This window comes from Ranitomeya variabilis, chromosome 2 (genome assembly GCF_051348905.1).
Source record: "Ranitomeya variabilis isolate aRanVar5 chromosome 2, aRanVar5.hap1, whole genome shotgun sequence".
Classification (NCBI taxonomy): Eukaryota; Metazoa; Chordata; class Amphibia; order Anura; family Dendrobatidae; genus Ranitomeya; species Ranitomeya variabilis.
In genome coordinates this window covers 675,416,083-675,436,232 of record NC_135233.1, presented here as the reverse complement: position 1 = coordinate 675,436,232, position 20,150 = coordinate 675,416,083, and the positions used below count along the sequence as shown (strand labels likewise).

Sequence of the window (20,150 nt, the reverse complement as noted above, 5' to 3'; positions counted from 1 at the left end):
CCTGTTACCAATAAACAAGTTAGACTACAGAGAACAGTCTGCTTATTTTGGAAGACAGAAGTGGTTTATGCTGTATGTTGGATCACACACCGTATCAACGTGTATGAAGACAGAACAGATGCGATCCTTCTTCGTCAGGGCTGGAGTTCCCCATGTAACCCTCCCCTTATAAAACACTAAAACACAATTATTTCCAATATGAGAAGCAGTATTACCTGCAAACGTGGGGCACCGCAATGGGCACACGCTTTGCGCCTAGTTACGCTAATCTGTATGTAGGCCACTGGGAGCAACAACATATCTTTAGGGAAGGTTCACTACATAAAGGACTAAAACTGTGGTGTCGCTTTATTGACGATATCTTGTTTATTTGGGAAGGAACGGCAACTGAGCTCAATTCCTTCATTTCAAATCTCAATAATAATCAATTCGGTTTAGAATTTACCCCCACCACCAGTAAACTCTGTGGTAAATTTCCTTGACCTGACCATTTATGTGGAAAATAGCAGACTAAAAACAAAGTGTTTCCGCAAGGAAGTAGATTCAAACAGCTTTATACACATCACGAGCTGTCACCTCCCAATCTGGCTCACGAATATCCCCAAAGGACAATATACCCGTATCAGAAGAAACTGTACAGATTTGGATGATTATAATAATGAATCTATACATATCACCAAACAATTTAAAGCCAAGGGCTACGAAATACAAACCCTTGATGTGGCTCGGCAGGTAGTTGGTCATATACCAAGAGAAAGCCTAATCTATAAAGCCAAAACGACCAACAACCCCCCAGATATCCAACAGCAAATAAAGAATTTACCAATAGTCACGCAATTCCATTCAGGGCACAACAAGTTTATGAAAATAGTGAAGAAGCATTGGCCTATTTTGCAGGGTGACAAAAAATTGGAGATTTATTACCCATCAAGCCTAGATTTGTTTACACAAGGGTGCAAAATTTGGGCCTGCTTCTAGCGCCAACAATTAAACCAGTTCTCCCAACAACAGGGGCACCCATCAAAGCAGCAGATCCCCATAGGTGGGGTTTCAGGTCTTGTGGCAGATGTTCGTGTTGTAAGCGCACGTCCCTGAAGCAGTCTGTCCAAAACACATTCATGGACTCAAGTGGTACTAAGAAATTTTTCATTAACAATAGTATATCCTGTGAAACGGCAGGAGTAATCATATACTACAGTGTCCTTGTAATAAAATTTATGTGGGCCGAACTAAGAGGCCCCTTAAAGTCAGAATCAAGGAGCACCTAGACAATATCCAGAAGGGCTTTAAGGGTCACCCCTTATCCCGCCATTTCTTGGAAAAGCACAATTGTTCGTGTGCAGGTGTCCTTTTTTGTGGAATTCAAATAGTCCATCAAAACCCTAGGGGTGGGGACTTTTTACGAGCAATGTCCAAGGTTGAATCCAAGTGGATTTTTATGCTAGATAGCCTGGCCCCCAAAGGACTCAATCATGAAATTGAGTTATATGCTTTCTAATACAATCTTTTATTTCTATATTTTTTATATTTTTTTATTAACTCTTGCACACCTAGCCTTCTGTGATCACGAGGCGTTAGGGTTAGGGACCCTGGAGAGATCCCGTATTTTAGTCCTAAATCCCAAGCTTATTATGATTCATCTAATGTAAAATTTGCCCCTTATTCAAATCATAGGATTTTACCTTTTTATTTTTATTATTTGTGTCGTATTTATTGGTAGATGTACATCTAGATATGTTCTTATTCATTTTAATCATGCTAATTAAAATTTCTTATTTTTAATGCTATTTATTTCATATTTTCTTACTATTCTACCTTATGTAGGTCCTATTAATTCTTGGGGCATTGCATTTTGCACTGTGTTGCCCTTACTTTAAACACCGTATTTTCCATCTATACATGCTTACTTATTATTGGTCCATGTGCCGCAAAATTAGCCTGTTCACAGGTGCACTGATCACTCTACATTCAATTCCACAATCAGTACTCCCACCAATCAGGCACACAGGTAGCCTTCCTTTGAAGGGGGCCGGGCAGCCAACCGCTATATAAGGGGAGGGTTACATGGGGAACTCCAGTCCTGACAAAGAAGGATCGCATCCTTCGAAACGCGTTGGATTGGACAAACCCTATACGCGCCCGCCCACTAGCCGTGTGACGTCACACCCCGCCACGCCCCCCTCACACTCCACCACTGCTTCGGCGTTGCTTCCGGCCCGGGCACGCTAGAAGTTGGCGGTATCTACCTGTCCCCGGCATCCGATTGCCTGAGCTGCTGTGTGGGGAGTTGAGCGCTTCCGCCATCCCCGGCCTCTTTCTTCTGCAGCACGAAGCTGGTCACATTATTTCGGGAGGACCCACGCATCTGCACCTGGAGACTACGTTCACTGCAGCATTCAGTAAGTGCGCAATTACATTCTTTTAGGTTTCTAGTGGACGTATTGCTACCATATACATCTCTAGTGCTCAACTATAGTTGCACCTTACAGCGCAGGCGATCATTTAATATCGATCTACAATCTTAAACTTAACAAGACATGGCTGTTCACCAAAACTGACATGCCAAGCAAGGAGAACACCAATTAGAAAAGCAGCCAAGAGGCCCATGGTGGCTCTGTAGGAGCTGCATAGATCCACAGCTCAAGTGACCGAATCTTTCCACAGAACAACTATTAGTCTATATACTTCACAAATCTGGCCATTATGAAAGAGTGGCAAGAAGAAAGCCATTTGTGAAAGCAAGTTACCAGTGATCCAGTTTACAAAAAGCCATGTAGGGGAAAAAGCTAGCATATTTGTCACGCCACCGCCTCTCTTGCTGCCTCCCCCCGACTCCCGCTATACTTACCGTCCCCCGGCGTCTGCTGCTCTGCTCACGTGGCCGGCTCCTGCTCCCCGTCGGATGCGCGCGCGCATTGGCTTCAGCGGCGCATGCGCACTCTTCCCGTCCTGATCTCGGCCGCTCCTTCCAGCTTCCTCTGTGCTCCTCGAGGACCCTGACCTGGAAGGTACTCCACCGCACTGTTTATCTGTCCGCCTCTTCCTCCTGACAGTGCCTGTCATTTGTATTTTTCAAGTGATTCTGGCTCCACATCTCCCTGCGGTCTCTTTGCCCAGCTTGTCTGCTCTGCCCTTTGACCTGAGCTACTCTGCCCATTGTCCTTATCATTGTCCTTCGCTTTGCTCTCTTCTAGTGCCTGCCTTCCTGTGTCTCCATCCCGTCCGTGTTCCCGTTACCCCGCCGTTCCAGCCTGTCAGTGTCTCCTACTTCTCTGTGTGCTCGTGTCTCAGCCGTAACTGTATGTCTCGCAGTCTTGTCCGTTTTCCCGTGCTCATTGCGTGTCATTCTTCCCTCCTGTCTTTCCTTGCTCCCGCTCACATTCTGGCTCCCTGTCCCTGGGTACCAGCTGCAGTGGCAGTAGTCTTCCCTGGGCCTGCCCCTAACACTCCCTGTATAGGGGGTGGTCCACCAGGTCTACTCGCCCTAGGGAGGTTCGCTGTCGCGGTCCAGTGGGTTCACCTTTGGAGTTCCTCCAGCCCTTACAATATTGAAGAAAATACTCTGGTCAGATGAGAACACAGTACAATGTTTTGAGGCTAAATGTAAAACGCTATGTGCGGTGGAAAATGAAGACTGTACATCTCCCTGAACAAAACATTTACGCCATCAAATATAGTGGTGGAAGCATCATGCTGTGGGGATCCTTTTCTTCAGCAGGGACAGAGAAGCTGGTCACAATTGATGGGAAGATGGATGGATTACTTATTTAGAAAACTATGTATCATTTCCTTTACACTTCAAAGTAACAAGTATTTGTGTGTTGGCATATATCACAGAAAATCCAAACAAAATACATTTAAGTTTGTGGGTGTAATGTGAATTAATGTGGAAACGTTCACGAGGGTATGAAAACTTTTTCAAGGCACCCGATATGTGTATGCGGGTGAGATATTTTAATGTCTTAGTCATCAAACGATTAGGTGGAACACCCTGCGAATTCATGTAGCTTGTATTGGGTGGTAGTTCCTTTGAAACCAACCACTGAGCTCTTGGAGAACTGTAGTAGATGTAAGGAACACAGGGCCCTATGAATGGGGTGCGGAGATTCCGGATGTGTGCAATGAACACATCCGGAATCACTGCGCGTATAGAAGGGGGCGGCGCTTTGGGCGGAGCGAGTTTTCCTGCTCCGTCCAAAGCGCCGGCAATCCGGATAGTGGAAACATACCCTTAGTCTTACTAAACCAAATTATATCCTACAACTATAACAGACAATGTGGGATCAGACCTTTATCGGATGTTGCTTTTCACTCAAAAAGAAATGGACTTCATAGAATATCTAATCACTAATCCCAAAATTACCTGGCAAAGTGCTGTCATCAGGTTTCTAACAACAGTGTCTTGATCTTCAGTCAGGATGCGATGCAGAGTAGCTCTTCGTTCACTGTCCTTCTTCAACATAAAGAACCCAGAGTCTCTTTCCTCAGGTGAGGGAGGAGCACTGTGATCTTCAAACAACTCATCTGGAATTCTAATATTAATTTTAACAAAAATATTTATTATTCACAAGAAGAAATAGGAATATTAAAACCTTAAAGGAAATCTGTGAGTAGGATCAACTCTCCTATGCCATATAAATAGGCAAACTTTCAAGTTTTCAAGAGAAATTCATGTTGTTCTTAATATGTAAATGAGCTGTTAAGATCTATGGGCAGGATACAGATCTCCCCAAGAGTCTAGAGCTTCTTTTGAAAGGGTGAGGCATGTAATGTCAGTCTGCTCTACATATCTCACTGAAGAGTCGAGTTTGATTACAACTATCACAGTAAAGCAGAGCCTAACTATCTCATTAGAAACATATTTACAGCTGCATGTGTCCTCTCATAGTGTTTGAGCTTCACAGGCAGCCAGTGTTGGAAGGGAAGTACAGCAGAACTGGAAGAACTAAGAGGAGAGATGCATCTGTGTTTGTAATGACACAAAGCTCAGCTCTGGTGTACCGTGTTAGTTATAATCACACACAACACAGTGATATCAGGTATTAAGCCCCTTTTATTTAACATGTGCATTGGAGGCAGATTCTCAGGGAGATCTATGCCTGGCCTATAGATCTTAATAGCTCATTTACATTCTAAGAAAAATGAGCATTTCAATAAGACACTGAATCGGTGATATCAAGGTATCATTTTATTCCACTTTCAATTACCTGCATGCCCATGTAATCAACTTATGGGCATTGACCCTATTGACAGATTTCTTTTAACATCTGAAGTTAAGTATGATCCAGGAAATGGATGTACATAGTTTGCATAAATATTCCTCTCACTAATTTGCAATTTGTGGGTTTTGATCATTTGAGCTTATTGTCCATAAGATGTTCTACAAATGGCCATATGAGTAAATTAAATATTAGGCAAGTAGCCAAAACTTGGCAATTATATTTTATTTACTTACAGGTTTTGCCATTTGTATGTCTTTTCAGTTGGCAACAGGAAATGCATGAATTTTAGTTCCTTTAGCTTCTGAGAAACTGGTAGTAAACAGTCATCTTGTCAGTATTTTCTATAAATAACAGTGATTGCTTACTGTAAGTTTCTGAGAAGCTAATTCAAAAGTGTCGTCTCATCATGGCTGTTTTTACAAGTATTGCATTTACAAAAATAAGCACAACAATCCACAACAAAGGCAATAGCTCTTCAATTGAAACATACATCATTGGTAAACTTGTAGTTATTACTTTTAAAGGGAGCCGGTCAGGTTCCCCATGCCCTCCAACCCAGCAGCATTCACTTATATATCAGTAAATTACCTGCCTAACCATCCCTGTATAACATTTTTCTGGTCAAATTAGGTTTAAAAAATAATTAATAATGTCCCCATTTCCAGACATGCGCAGTGTACGCCTCTCAAGCCGTGAAGCCTATACCCAGATAAAAGGTACTCTGCGCATGACTGGAAGTTTAAAGAATGGCTTCTGGTCATGTGCAGTGTGCGGCTCTGAAGCTTGGAAGCATATACCCGTCTTTAGAGACGCAGTGACGATTTACAAATGAGTGACATGCATGAGATTAGATTTGCATAACCGGCAGGGAATTTTTTGATAAATAAGTGAATGCTGCTGGGTTTGAGGGACCGGACAGGTTCTCTTCAATTTACTAAAAAAGAGGACCATACTTACACATGGAACCATTTTAACTTCACAAGCTGTCACTTTGGGTTATATTTTAGCTTTTACAGACACAAACTTTATAAAACAAGCTGGATGAATGTGAAATCCAATAAAACAGAATGCCATAAATGTGGAAATATGAACTCACCCTAGGAAAAAACCTCGTTTGATTTTAGACTCTTTTTCAACACATGATTTTGTTCTTGATGTAAAGGCAAAAGGTTCTGATCTAAGGTCTGTATCTGGTGATACTGATCCATATTCACTGCTGCTACTTGTATCTTCCACCATCACTGGTACAGGCAATGATATACTCCTCAGATATTCTGCAAAAGAGGGATGAGAACACATGCAACATATAAAATAGCCCATTTATATGAACTAACAATGATACTGTGACTCCACTAGAAAAGGGTCACTAAAATAGAATATACCACAAAAGTTGGTGCAGAAGAAAAGCAATGGTTTCCAATTCATACAAAATAGAGAAGTTCTTGAAAGTTTTTGAACCCTTCAGAATTATCCACACATCTGCATAAATTTGACCTAAAATACATCATATTTTCACACAAATACAAAACGTAGATTAAAAAGAACAAAATCAAATTGGTCATAATTATTAAGACTATTGGATTAGCGAATTTGAAGGTGAAATTATAGTCTAGTATTTTCAATCAATGGGATGACAATCAGGTGTGAGCGGGTGACCTGTTTTATGAAAAAAACAAGACTCAAGGTCTGATTTTCACAGTACGTTTGTGAAAGTGTATCATGTTACGAACAAAGTAGATTTCTGAGGACCTACAAAGAGTTGCTGATGCTCATTAGGCCTGAAAAGGTTACAAAACCAAATCTAAAGATTTCAGACTCCACCAATTCACAGTCAGACAGATTGGGTACAAATGGAGGAAAGTCAAGACTATGACTGCCATCACCAGGAATGATTGACCAACACAGATTACTCCAATAGCAATGCGTATAAATAGTGCTCAAGGTGACAAAGGAAGCAAAGGAAAACTCCAAGTAACTAAAAGCCTCTTTCATATTTGGCTAGTGTTAATGTTCCACCATTAGGAGGATACTGAACAACAATGGCGTACATAACAGGATTACAAGGAGAAAGCCATTGCTCTCTTAAAAGAACATTGCTGCCCATCTGCAGTTTGCTAAATGTCAACTGCACAATCCAGAGGGCTATTGCAACAATGTTTTGTTGACTGATGAGACCAGACAAAGTTTTAGACAAAGTGGGGTCCTGGGCAAAAGTTTAAAGTGGGGCACCAAATGCTGACATATTGCACCATCACACAGAAACATTTCTGTTGTATTTACAAGCGCTAACTTCAGGCCGCTAAAAAAGCGCGATCGACAATATTAAAGTCGTTCAACGCTTGTTTCCTGTCCTCTTTGGGGTAGGTGCACACGGTCTGCGCTTTGGACGCAGCACATGTGCGCTGTATCCAAAGTGCTCCCGGCTATTGAACGCAGGTGAATCCGCATGTGGTCACTGAACCGTACGGATCCACCGTGTCCAATACACTGTACGGTTGAAATTCATCTTGCAGAGACTCATGTCTCCGAAAGATAAATAGACATGCTGAGGTCTGGAGAGATGTCAGTCTCCACAGGTGAGCTGCGGGCATCTGTGCACACATAGTGGGCATGGGATTTCATGATATCCCATATCCACTATGCTATAATGTCATTATATATAGTAAAATACACTCCCCATGGTCCTTGATAGAGTATAATGCAGCCCCCTGAGAATATACTGCAGCCCCCTCAGAGTATAATGTAGTCCCCTCAAAGAGCATAATGCAGCCCCCTCAGAGTATAATGCATGCCCACACACAGTATAATGCAGCCCCACAGCACAGTATAATGTAGCCCCACAGCACAGTATAATGCAGCCCCCACAGTATAATTCAGCCCCCCCACAAACACTATAGTGCAGCCCTCTCACACAGTATAATGCAGCCCCCACACACACAGTATAATGCAGCCACCCACACAGTATAAGTCAGCCCTCCCACAAACATTATAGTGCAGCCTCACACACAGTATAATGCAGCCCCCAGAGTATAAAGCAGCCCCCTCAGTTTAATGGAGCCACACAGTATAGTGCAGCCCCCCCACACACTGTATAATGCAGCCCCCTCACACAGTATAATGCAGCCCCCCACAGTATAATGCAGCACCCCCACATACACAGTATACTGAAGCCCCCACACACATTATAGATCAACCCCTTCACACACAGTATAATGCAGCCCCACACAGTATAATGGCAGGTCCCCAGAGTATATAGCAGCCCCCACAGAGTTTAGTGCAGCCACACACAGTATAGTGCAACCCCCCCACAGTATAATGCAGCCCCCCCCCACACAGTATAATGCAGCACCCCCCACATACACAGTATAGTGACACCCCCACACACAGTATACTGCAGCCTCCCACACACACACACACACACACACACACACACACATGCAGTACAGTACTGCAGACTCACACACAAGACAGTATAGTGCAGCAGACACACACACACACACACACCACAGTATAGTGCAGCAGACACGCGCGTCGGGACAAGGGAGAACCGCCAGACAACCCACACTCTTTATCCTTTACTCCTAATTGCTGTTATGGCTCCTGAGCTTAGGTAATACATTTCTATCTCATGTATAACTCTGTATCTGGTTATACAGTATTTGCCTTGCAGGGTTTCATCATTTGACCTGGATATTACTATTGAAAGATGCCATAGCCACTTATTTACTTTATTAACCTCTAGTACCCTGCGTTCTTGTTTATTGCTCTATACATGCATGGTTATATTGTCATCACAGTTTTGCAATGAGTTTTTATTATTTTACTCAGCTTGGAGCTTTGTGTACTTATTATTAATTTTTGGGTAGGTTTCTTTGGTCCTCCTCCTACTGGGTATTTTTTGTGTATTGATGATTTGTGTCTTTTAACATTTTAATAATATTCCTCAATAAATGAAAAAAAAATTAAATTTTAATTATGGTTCTCTTTGTTTTTTTGCTGTTTAATTACAGTTAGGCTTTGTGTTGTTCTATTTCCCCAAAGTGCCATTACTTGCTTATTATAGGACAGTTCTTGGTGTAACTAACTACACACAGTATAACGCCTCCCACACACAGTATAGTGCAGCACACGCACAGCACAGTACAGTGCAGCAGACACACACAAAATACTTACCTCTCCTCCTTGTTCCCCACTGCTCTGGCTTCTGCAGAGCATCTCATTAGCTCTACTGGCAAACAAAGAGTCAGAGAGGGAGTGATGGGAGAGGGAGTGTCACATGACACTCTCCTCCATCACTGCTTTCAACTGTATAGACATCTATGAAGCCGGTAAGTTGAATGTGGGGAAGGTAGCTCTTACTCAGGGGCCCCATATCGGCTGCGTGGTGTGCCGATATTAGCAGGACCCTACTGGCTGGGGCCCCAGGTGGCTGCCTGGTCTGCCTGCCCCTAACGTTGGCCCTGCACAGAGCTCTTTTGTTTAAAAAGAACCTGTCAGCACAATTTTGTAATGTAAAAACATGTTAGAACAAACAAAAGCAGGACGTAGCAGATCATATATATACTAGATTAAGACACCTTTATTAGACAATGGATGGCACTGCATGCAACAGAGTAATGTAAAAACATGGCTGTAATGGCGCTGTAATACAAAATAAATTGATACTTTTGATGAATAAGTGTGTTCTCTAATCATCATCTAAAGTTTTCTGCTAATTAGATATCGGTGCACAAGGGCTGGACTGTATACTGTGTCTTCTCTCTGTCTGTTAATCCCCAACCCCTCTGCCTGCCTCCAGTCTTGGAATGACCGGTCACTGCTGAGATTTGAAACAAAGAAGGCAGGTCACTCAAAACCTAGAGGCAGGCAGAGGGGCTGGATATCACAGACAGGGAGGAGAAGACCTACTGTATAGTCCAGCCCCTGTGCACTTAAATGTAACTAGGAAGAAAACTTCAGATGGTGATTAAAAAAAGAACATGTCTTCACTAAATGTATCAACTTAATCTGTGTTACAGCGTCATTACAACCATGTTTTACTTTACAAAATCATGCTGGCAGGTTCTTGGCAAGTGAGAAGCATTATGTTTAGAGAAAGAAAACCAAAACACTGCAGTACAGCATAAAAACCTCATACCATTATAGAAAGCTGTAGATAAGCTCCTAATTGCGGTGGCCACAGCTTATATGCAAAAAATGAGGTGACAGACTCCCTTTAAGAAGCTGACGCATGTACCAGGGCTGTGGAGTCGGAGTCGTGGAGTCGGAGTTAGTTTCGGTTGGAGTTGGAGTCGGTAGAAATGTACCGACTCCAGCTTTAAAAAAAATGTATTAATATTTCATAATTGAACTTTCATATGAATTTTATAAATGTTACTCAAATATATATGTTCTATCAAACTATGAACAACAGTGATAAGCAGTTCTGCTGGAGATAGAGACATTTCTTACTTCTTGTGTGTCACTGTTCTCCACTGCCCTTATCTAATCTTATACTTGGTTAACCTCATGCTGCCCCAACCCCCCTACTTACAATGTATGAAACTGAAAGTGAAAATGTGTTGCAAATTCTTAGTAGTAAAGCTCCTCCTCTAGACTAGATGTTTACTAGGTGTGCGTCTTCCAAGCATCTCACAGCAGCTACTCAGAAGAGGAAGACTGTAAGAAGTATTATCCTTTCAACAAACTTTGCATCAGTTAACTGTGAGTACATGAGGAATAACAGTATTACTGACCACTATATCAGTTGTACAACCTGGCAATAATTTTGTACAATTGTTTTTAGGAAAAACAATTGTCATTTGGATTGTGAATGCAGAATTAAAAACCTGAGAATGTCAAAGAAGCGTCACATTAAATCAGCTGTATTTGAACATTTCACCATCACTCAAGATAGAAAACATTATGTCTGTCAGTGTATGACAAATGATCCAGATGAAAACAAATGTTGTGAAGCCAAGATCAGTGTATATTCAGGCAAAGATAAAAATTGTCCTACCAGAGCTTCTAATCTAAAGAGACATTTACAGCGCTTTCATCCAGAAGTACTGAAAGCAGTGGATGAGAAAGACTGCATCCAAACCAATGAACCAGTGCCCAGCTCTTCCAGCCAAACAAAGGAGCAGAGAACTTTGCAGCAATCAGTTGCAAGATATTTTGTCAGTGACAAAGTTACTGTGACAATGACAGTAGATACATTTAAAAACAGATCATAGAGCTTGTTGTAAAGGATAGTGTGCCTATTTCATATTTTCACGACCAGCTTTTATGTGTCTGAATGGGGAAATGGCCCCCAAGCTTGGTGTTTCTCTGGAGAGAGAGAGTATTAGAAAATTAGTAATCGAAGAAGCTTTTAAACAAAAGGAAGAACTTAAAAAAACTCTCAAGGGACGCTTTCTGTTTCTTAAAATGGATGCCTGCACACATCACAGAGTGAACTATTTTGCCATCAATGTCCGATTTGTTTGTGACAAAAATGAAATAGTTACCAAGACATTGGCAGTAAAAGACACCAAAGCTCATCAGACCAGTGAGTTTCTCCAGGTCTTGGTGGAAAAGGTTCTGCAAGACTATGAACTTAAAAAAGAGCAAGTTCTTTCTGTCGTAACTGACAATGCTTCAAATATGATAAGTACTATTAAGCTAATGAATGAGAGTAATGATGGTGACCAGCAGCTAGAAGAACATTCTGGGTCCACAGACACAGAAATGTTTGAAATGGAGGAACACAGTATTGTAACTGAGGAGCAAACTGAAGTTGCTTCAGATGAACAGCAACATGATAGTTTAGATGATCTTGTTGAAACTGTGTCAATACGTTCTTTCATTCATCACATGCGCTGTGTTGTGCATACGCTACAGCTGGCTATAAGAGACAGTCTGCAAGAAGGACATGCTGCTGCACTGATTGGCAAGGTGAGAAAATTGGCTACTCTTGCCAGAACCCCTAAAGTGGACTCAATTTTGAAGAGACGTGCTGGAAAAGGGGCAATTATTGATCAAGCCACACGATGGGGCAGTACTTACTTAATGATTCAGCGCTTGGTTGAACTGAAAACCTTTCTTGTAGACATGACTAACCCTCAACTGACGCTAAATGAAAGTCAGTGGAATCAGGTGACTGAGCTGGAAAAATTGCTAGAGCACCCATTTACAGTGACTAAAAAATTACAAGCAGAGGACTTAACTCCAGGTATTTTCTTAAAGGAGTGGAAGAACCTGATGTTTCGCCTGTCCCAAAGAGGAGGGTTAATTGCAAGTGGCATTGCTACATCAATGAAACGGAGAGAGGAGCTACTATTACAAAATAACATTCTTTTGGCAGCTGTTTATGTAGACCCAATGCATCGGATTCTTCTAGATGATCAACAGCTAACTAAAGGAAAAGAAGCTCTGTTTGAAATAGCAGTAAGGATGAAAGGGTTGCAGAACAGTCAGGAGGAACAAGAAGAATTTGGTCGTCCTGCCACATCTTCACCCTCATCAACTGATGAAGAATTTAATTTAGAAAAATATTTGGATCACAAGGACCGTGCAAAGCGTTCCCGCATAGAAGATGAGTCATCCCCATCAAAGAACACAGCCAGTACATTTCAGCAGAATTTTTCATGTGCACTAAAAGAAATTGAGAAATTTGACCGTTCATCAAAAATAACAGTGCAACAAGCGATTCCTCTGTATCCTGACATTGTCAGAGATGTTGCCCGAGTGGTTACTGCTTTGCCACCAACCCAAGTTAGTGTAGAGAGGTTGTTCTCTGCTCTCAAAATAATTAGATCAGATTTGAGGGCATCCATGAAGGAGGATCTGACAGAGGCAACACCTTTTCTGAGAACAAATTTATAGATTTCTTCTTATTAACTGCATAACAGTGTTTATTGCATATTTACTTACAAGAGTTTAGAAAAGTTTATAAAAGTTATTTGCTATATTCTAATTGTATTCTAATAAATATAGTTTTTGCTCTAAGTGGTCTGATTACTTATATGATGGTGAGAAACTGAATAAGCACGATGTTAATATTTTACAACAGTAAATTTATTGTTACGAATTGACCATTTATGAAGGAGTCGGAGCCGGAGTCGGAACCTGATAAAATCCAGGAGTCAGAGTCGCAACTATGGCTTACCGACTCCACAGCCCTGGCATGTACATCATGTTCTGTGAAGATAAAAGTTGAATTACCCCATATAATCCACTCTCACATGTTTCTTCTTTGACCAAACTATGCAACAACCCCCCACACTAAAATAACAGAGGTGAAGCTGTTTAGTAGGGAGGAATGGGCCTCCAAAGTTCCTCCAAGCCGATGTGACAGGCAATCAACAATTACCAGAACCCTTTAGATGTAGTTATTGCTGCACAAGGTGGTCACACCAAATACTGAAATCAAAGGTTCACTAACTTTTGCCACTTATTATAAAACGCTAACATTTTTTACTCATTTGTTTCACTTTAATTTTAGGAATTATGTAAAAATCCGATGTAGTTTTCTATCAAATGTACACAGAAATATGGAAAATTCTGAAAGGTTCATAAACTTTCAAGCACCATAGTATTTTGTCAGAATTGTAAACGTTTTTAAGATACTTTTCTAGTTCTTGAAAATAAAATCCTGTAATTTCTCAATATTGGGGCTGGTTTTGTACCCTACCCAATTACTGGTTGATTGTTGAGGAGTTGATTTGAGAAATATTTTATGTATATTTAGTACTTTTTTAGTGGTTTACAATCTGCCCTCCCTCATAGTGATATAATTTAATTTTTTGTACGTCAGATGTCTTGCTTTATTGCATGATCTAGATTCTACGTTGGTGATGCAGTGGTTGTGCGCATGCGCGCTGCCGCTCTGGATTTCTGGTGGACGGCGGCACGTCTTTGTGCTTTGATCGCGCGCATGGGGACTTTCTCCTCCCCGCGCGTGCGCAGTAACGCGTGACGCTCTGTTGTACCTCCAGAACCTGAGATGTGCGGTGCGCATGCGCCACCTATAACCACTGTGATTGGCTCCCTAAATACCATGTGACCCACCATGTGAAAATAAAAGGTCCTTGCTGCTATACTTCCTCACTCCTCTTGAAAAAGCAGTGTATTGGACACGTGAAACGCGTGTCGGGGCTATCTAACACCCGGTCCAGGGTCCTCTAGTCTCTGTCCGCGGTAAGTGCTTGTTTTTCCCGCATGATGGGTTTATTTTGACCCAAGTTATTCTATATATTCTTTGAGGGAGGCAAGCCAGCCAGTGCTACACCTTATTGCACAAGCACTTTAGAGAAGGATTGATTCCTATGCACAATCGGGCAGTTGCAATTAGTGGTGCCCTGGTACCCCTGTTCTCTTCCTGCATATGTTTCACTTTATGTGTGTTCTTTGATGATCTGTGTATTCAATGATTTATGTGAACTTTCAATAAAATATGGCTTTTTATTCACTGTATCTAAAAGCTCTTGCTTCTCCTTGCATATATATTTATTGCATGATAGTCCACTTGGTCTTCTAGTTTTTACATAGAATATTGTCTGTACCTGTTTACTATTCATTCGTATAGTCAATGTAAATTGGTATTTTGGGCAAATTTTCTGCTTAGGTCACATGTCCTATAGATTATTAACCCTTTGAGGACCTGGCAATTTTCTATTTTTGCACTTACATTTTTCCTCTTGTTCTTTCAAGAGTCATAACATATTCTTTGGTTGACATAGGTTTATAAGGTCTTATTTTTGCTGGACAAGTTGCTATTTTGAATGACACCATTCAATTTACTATTCACTATGTACTGTAAAATGGAAAATAAAATTCAAGTACGGTGAAAAAAATGCAATTGTGCAACGTAATTGTTAGGCTATTATGGTATTCATTGTGCTGTAAAAACGAGCTGGCAATATGATTCTCCAGGTTAGTACCACTACAATTAATTTTTTAACCGTTGAAAAAAATTTGGAAATTTGTAAATATATATATAAAAAATTAACTTGTGTCACAACTTTCCAAGACCGATAAGATTTTATTTTTCACCAATGGAGTTGTGTAAGAGTTTGTTTTTAGTGTGGAAAGCCACCATTTTTATTAATACTGTTTTGGAAAAGATAAGATGTTTTGTACATTTCCTATTGCATTTTTTTTGCGTTGACTGAAAACTGCAATTCTAGAGTTTAGATTTTTTATTTTACGGCATTTACACATCAAAGTTAATTAATTTAACATTTTGAGAAACTGGACTTTGGAGTTTGTTTTAAATTTCTTTAGTTTTAATGGGGGAAAAAAAGAGACTAATTTAAATTTTTAATTTTTTACTTTAGGCTTTAGTCCTCATTTGATTGCTTATGCTATATACTGCAATACCAGGTGTGTCCAAATATTTAAGTGCACCTTCCATCCTACTTGTTTTCTATCAATCTCTGCACTGCTCTGGTAGTATGAAGCCAGAGCTGTCAAAGAGGAGGGAGTGTGGAGACAGATGGAAAATCAGCAGGTGGGAAGGTGTAGTGAGTGTCAAGAGCTGTTTATGTGTTAAACATGGCTAAAGCCAATTTATATGCAACACAATTGTTACAATTTGTTAATTCCTGACTAATTGTATGAATTGTTGGCCAGTCCACGTGCACAAAAATATCTATCTATTTATATAATTGCCTTGTAATGTTTTCATTTGCTGTTCTGTCCAGAAGTCACCGTATCCCAGAATTCCAAGCGGAGGAAGTTCACCGACCGCCATATTGGGACACCCAATTGATGGGGGTCTCAATAGGGAAACTGCTGCTGGTACCAACATATTGCGCGGTACCACCAGCGGAACACCGTCGCGAACACGCCGCCACCAGGATCAGCTGAATGATTCACTGACCGCCGCCATCTTTGTACAGGAGGAGCATATGCGCAGTTTTAATGTGACCGCTGCTATCTGTCTGCACAAAGATGGTGGCGGCCTGATATACTGCGCCTGCGTGAATTCGCAGTGAATCATTCAGCTGATCCCGGCGGCACATGCACGACGTTTCTACAGGCAGAGGAAGTCGGTTTTCCAACGAATGAAAGTTCATTTTAAAAATTGACTGTGTCTGACCGTGTACGGAGCATACCACATCTCCTGGGCAGGGGAGGAAGTAAAAGATAATACTGACATTACAGCAGGGGATCACAGTGGATTCATTTTGTGAGGTAAATTATTTCACTGACTGTTTTTAAAAAATATTTTACCTCACAAAATGTATCCTCTGCGATCTCCTGCTGTAATGTCAGTATTGTCTTTTGCTTCCTCAACTGCCCAAGAGCTATGGTATGTTCTGTATGCAGTCAGACACAGACAATTTTTAAATTAATTTTTGTTCGTGGGAAAACCCCTTTAAAAAGCAAATATCAACACCAACATGGCTGCTCCTAAAAAGTACGCCAATAACAATGAAAGGAAAGCAGCAAAGGCACAAAGTCGAAGACAACAAAGGGCAAATGAGATTCTTGAAGAGCAACAGCATCGCTGTGACAAAAACAATGCATAAAAGCGTAGGCGTCAAGCACATGAGTCTCCTGATGCAAAAGTCATTAGATTATCACAGGATGCCATTAGGCAACAACAGCGCCCCATGCCTGCCCCCATCGTTACATTACCGGCCTCCATCTAGTATTATTTATAATTGTTCAAATAAGTTCTTGACTCCATAAAACTTGGTTGTTGGTGCTATTGCAAAATGTTGCTCATTGGACAGTTACATTTTCAATAAGAATTTCTTTATGATTGAATTTTCATTAGATAATTTCAGTATTTGAACAATAACTGTATTGTTGGAAAAGTCTAACAGAGCTATATTACAATATTGAAAATGACTGACTGTCATTTCATCAGGAACCTGGTTGTTAAAGAAAGAAGCAAAGTAAGATTTCTGGATTAGAATCAACATTACTTGATATTGCATTGTTATTTAGCCATTAGGTTGACAGAAGTAGTTACAAGTGAGTGGTCAGTTAGGACTTGTTCACACATTGAGTTTTTGCTGTGGAAAAATCTCAACGTTTTACAGTAGTAGCAAAGTAGATGAGATTATTTAAATCTCATGCTTCTTATATTTTTCCTTACAGAGTTGAACCTTCAAAGTGTTTTTCCAATCTACAGCATGTCAAGTCTTTCACTGTGACTGCAGCACTTATTTAACCAATCAAATTAATGAGGAAAAAACACAAGTAAAACAGCATGCAAAAATGTGCTAAATGTGTGCACATACACTAAGGCCGGTTTCACACTGGCGTTTGGGTAGAGTGCGTAGGGCTGCGTACTTCTTCCCTTAAGCTCCTCCTACTTCCGAACTTCTTCCCTTAAGCTCTGCCTATTTCCGCATGAGTCCTGAGTACCTATATTTAAAGGGAACCTGTCACCCCCAGGCGTTTGTAACTAAAAGAGCCACCTTGTGCATCACTAATGCTGCATTCTGACAAGGTGGCTTTTAGTTCTTGTTCCTGGCACTGCTGCAATAATCGTTTTTGAAATTTGTCCCTCATACCTTGAAATCGCCACGGGGGCAGGTCTTTCCCCCCTAATCCAGACGCACCACAGCCGTCGCTCATGCCCTCTGCACGCCGCCTCCTCCACCATTATTGCAGCAGTGCCAGGAACAAGAATTAAAAGAACCACCTTGTCAGAATGCAGCATTAGTGCTGCACAAGGTGGTTCTTTAAGTTACAAACGTCTGGGGGGGTTACAGGTTCCCTTTAACATTGGGTACGCAGGGACATGTGTTGTAACGTGCCCGCCGACTGCAAGAAAATTTGTTCGGCGGGCACGTCAAAATGCCGCATGCGGACGCATACAATGCATGTCCCAGCGTATCCAATGATAGGTACGCAGGATGCAAGCGGAAGTAGGCGGGGTGTAGGCGGAGCTTAAGGGAGTACGTACGCAGCCATATGCAGACCAGCCAAACGCAAGCGTGAACCCGGCCTTAGATTGTGCTCTCGTCCACTGCACACTCAGTTGTACATATACAGTATGGAGAATAGCAATACATATCAAATAAGTTTACTGATGCCCCTTAACACTGTGCCTGTCACTATCCTTTTTTATGTCCTTATTTTTACACAGATTATAATGGTGGACTTATTAATAATAATTGTGTATGTTATTTATAAAACATTAAATGTAATGGCAGTTTTTGTAAATTATACCCATGGGTATAGTAAAGTGTGATGGAGCAAAGTCTTACCATTTGATCCAGGAGAAAGGACTGTAAGGAGAGAAGAAAAAATGGAAGGTTAAAATATTAATATTGTTAGATTATGTAAGATAATTATTTATAATTAACTGATATAAGTTGTCCATATTAATCACAACTCGAGAATAGTGATGAGCGAATATACTCGTTACTCAAGATTTCTCGAGCACGCTCGGGTGTCCTCCGAGTATTTTTTAGTGCTCGGAGATTTAGTTTTCTGCGCTGCAGCTGAATGATTTACATCTGTTAGCCAGCATAAGTACGTGTGGGGGTTGCCTGGTTGCTAGGGAATCCCCACATGTACTTACGCTGGCTAACAGATGTAAATCATTCAGCTGCGGCAAGAAAAACTAAATCTCCGAGCACTAAAAAATACTCGGAGGACCCCCGAGCATACTCGAGAAATCTCGAGTAACGAGTATATTCGCTCATCACTACTCGAGAACCTTTTACAATATGATCCTATGTTAATTATTGCGGAGGTACGTTCAGCTGGCTATAAAAGGCATCATGTGTGTCCAATGTGGGGACATTGTAAGGTTAAGGTAGTCATGATTGTGCAGCGCCCGAGAGTCCTGGTCGTTTCAGTACTGTGGCTCCGCCACTATGGGGAGCCATGGTGCGTCCGATGGCACTGAAGGAGTTCATCTGATCAGGTATCACAGACACCAATAGATTTCACAGCTGGGCCTCCGGGGGGAGCTAAGGGTTCTATTCATTAGGCCACTCCCCACCATAGTGGGTAAACTGGGGGTCAGGCAGGAAGTTAGAGGAGAAAGCTGACTGGATTGGACGAAGCAACACCTAGTGGCAGAGGGTGTTGTGGAGGAAGAGACAGTAGGGTCTCTGTCAGGGGTGGGATCCTGACAGAGGCTTGGCATTGAAAAGAAAGTAACGGGTCCGCGCCAGCTCCGGGAAGCGGCGGGACCCAAGAAAGGACTAGAAGCGAGATAGATTGTGCTGAGTGAGAAACGAGATCAAGCAATAGGAGAATACCAGTAGGGGTCGTGCTGTAAGACCGGAGCAACATCCTACTGAGGCGCACTACCGGCGGCCGGAACGCCGAGGGAGTATTTCATTAGACAGCTTCAAGCAATACTCTAAACAGCGGCAGGACAGTCAGTCTCAGGCGGGCTGTCTCACCTAAATCACCTATGAAGTCTTGGGAGGCAATTGCGGGAGAGGGGCGTCTCTAGGGTCCCGGAAGAACTCCAGGCCTACCCGACAAACGGGTGCCGTTCTAACTGTAACATCAGGAAGGGACGGAAGATTAGCAGAAGATCAGTTAATCGAGTTGTGAGGGAACACGAGAAACAGACACAACGGTTGTGGGGTACTTTCCGTAAGCATAGCAGGGAAGGACTACAACACATAGCGCTAAGAAGGAAGGCACCGATTTCCACCTGTGAAGTGAACTCTGGAGGTGCCATTGGACCGGCCGGACTTGCGCAACCTGGTGTCCTCGTTATTTACCGCGACCTGCACCCCACAACTGCACTACCAACATCCACACCCACCCATTCACTGTGCGCCCCACGGCAGGGTCACGGGCCGGGGCCTAGCCGCCGTGACAACCCCAGAAGCAGAGACCCAGAGGCCCGGTACCGGGTACCCCTCGGCGCTGCGGCAGTGGGGGCGCTACAATTGCATATTCCTTTAATTGGCATTGACAAGGCAGTTCGCTTAACCTTGGTTCCCCTAGGATGGCTCATTAAAGGACATTGGAGCA

At 42.0% G+C, this 20,150-nt stretch overlaps 1 protein-coding gene across 3 annotated transcripts in view; it reads right to left on the bottom strand.

The window, feature by feature from the left end:
* Positions 1-20,150, bottom strand: part of MAP3K5 (mitogen-activated protein kinase kinase kinase 5) — a 270,104-nt gene that overhangs the window by 22,052 nt on the left and 227,902 nt on the right. For all 3 annotated transcript variants that reach the window (XM_077289289.1, XM_077289290.1, XM_077289291.1), the window contains exons 21-23: positions 18,413-18,433; positions 6,319-6,496; positions 4,364-4,532 (exon numbers count right to left, since the gene is read on the bottom strand). In XM_077289289.1, the coding sequence (XP_077145404.1) occupies positions 4,364-4,532; positions 6,319-6,496; positions 18,413-18,433 (368 nt within the window). The remainder of the gene's footprint in view (positions 1-4,363; positions 4,533-6,318; positions 6,497-18,412; positions 18,434-20,150) is intronic.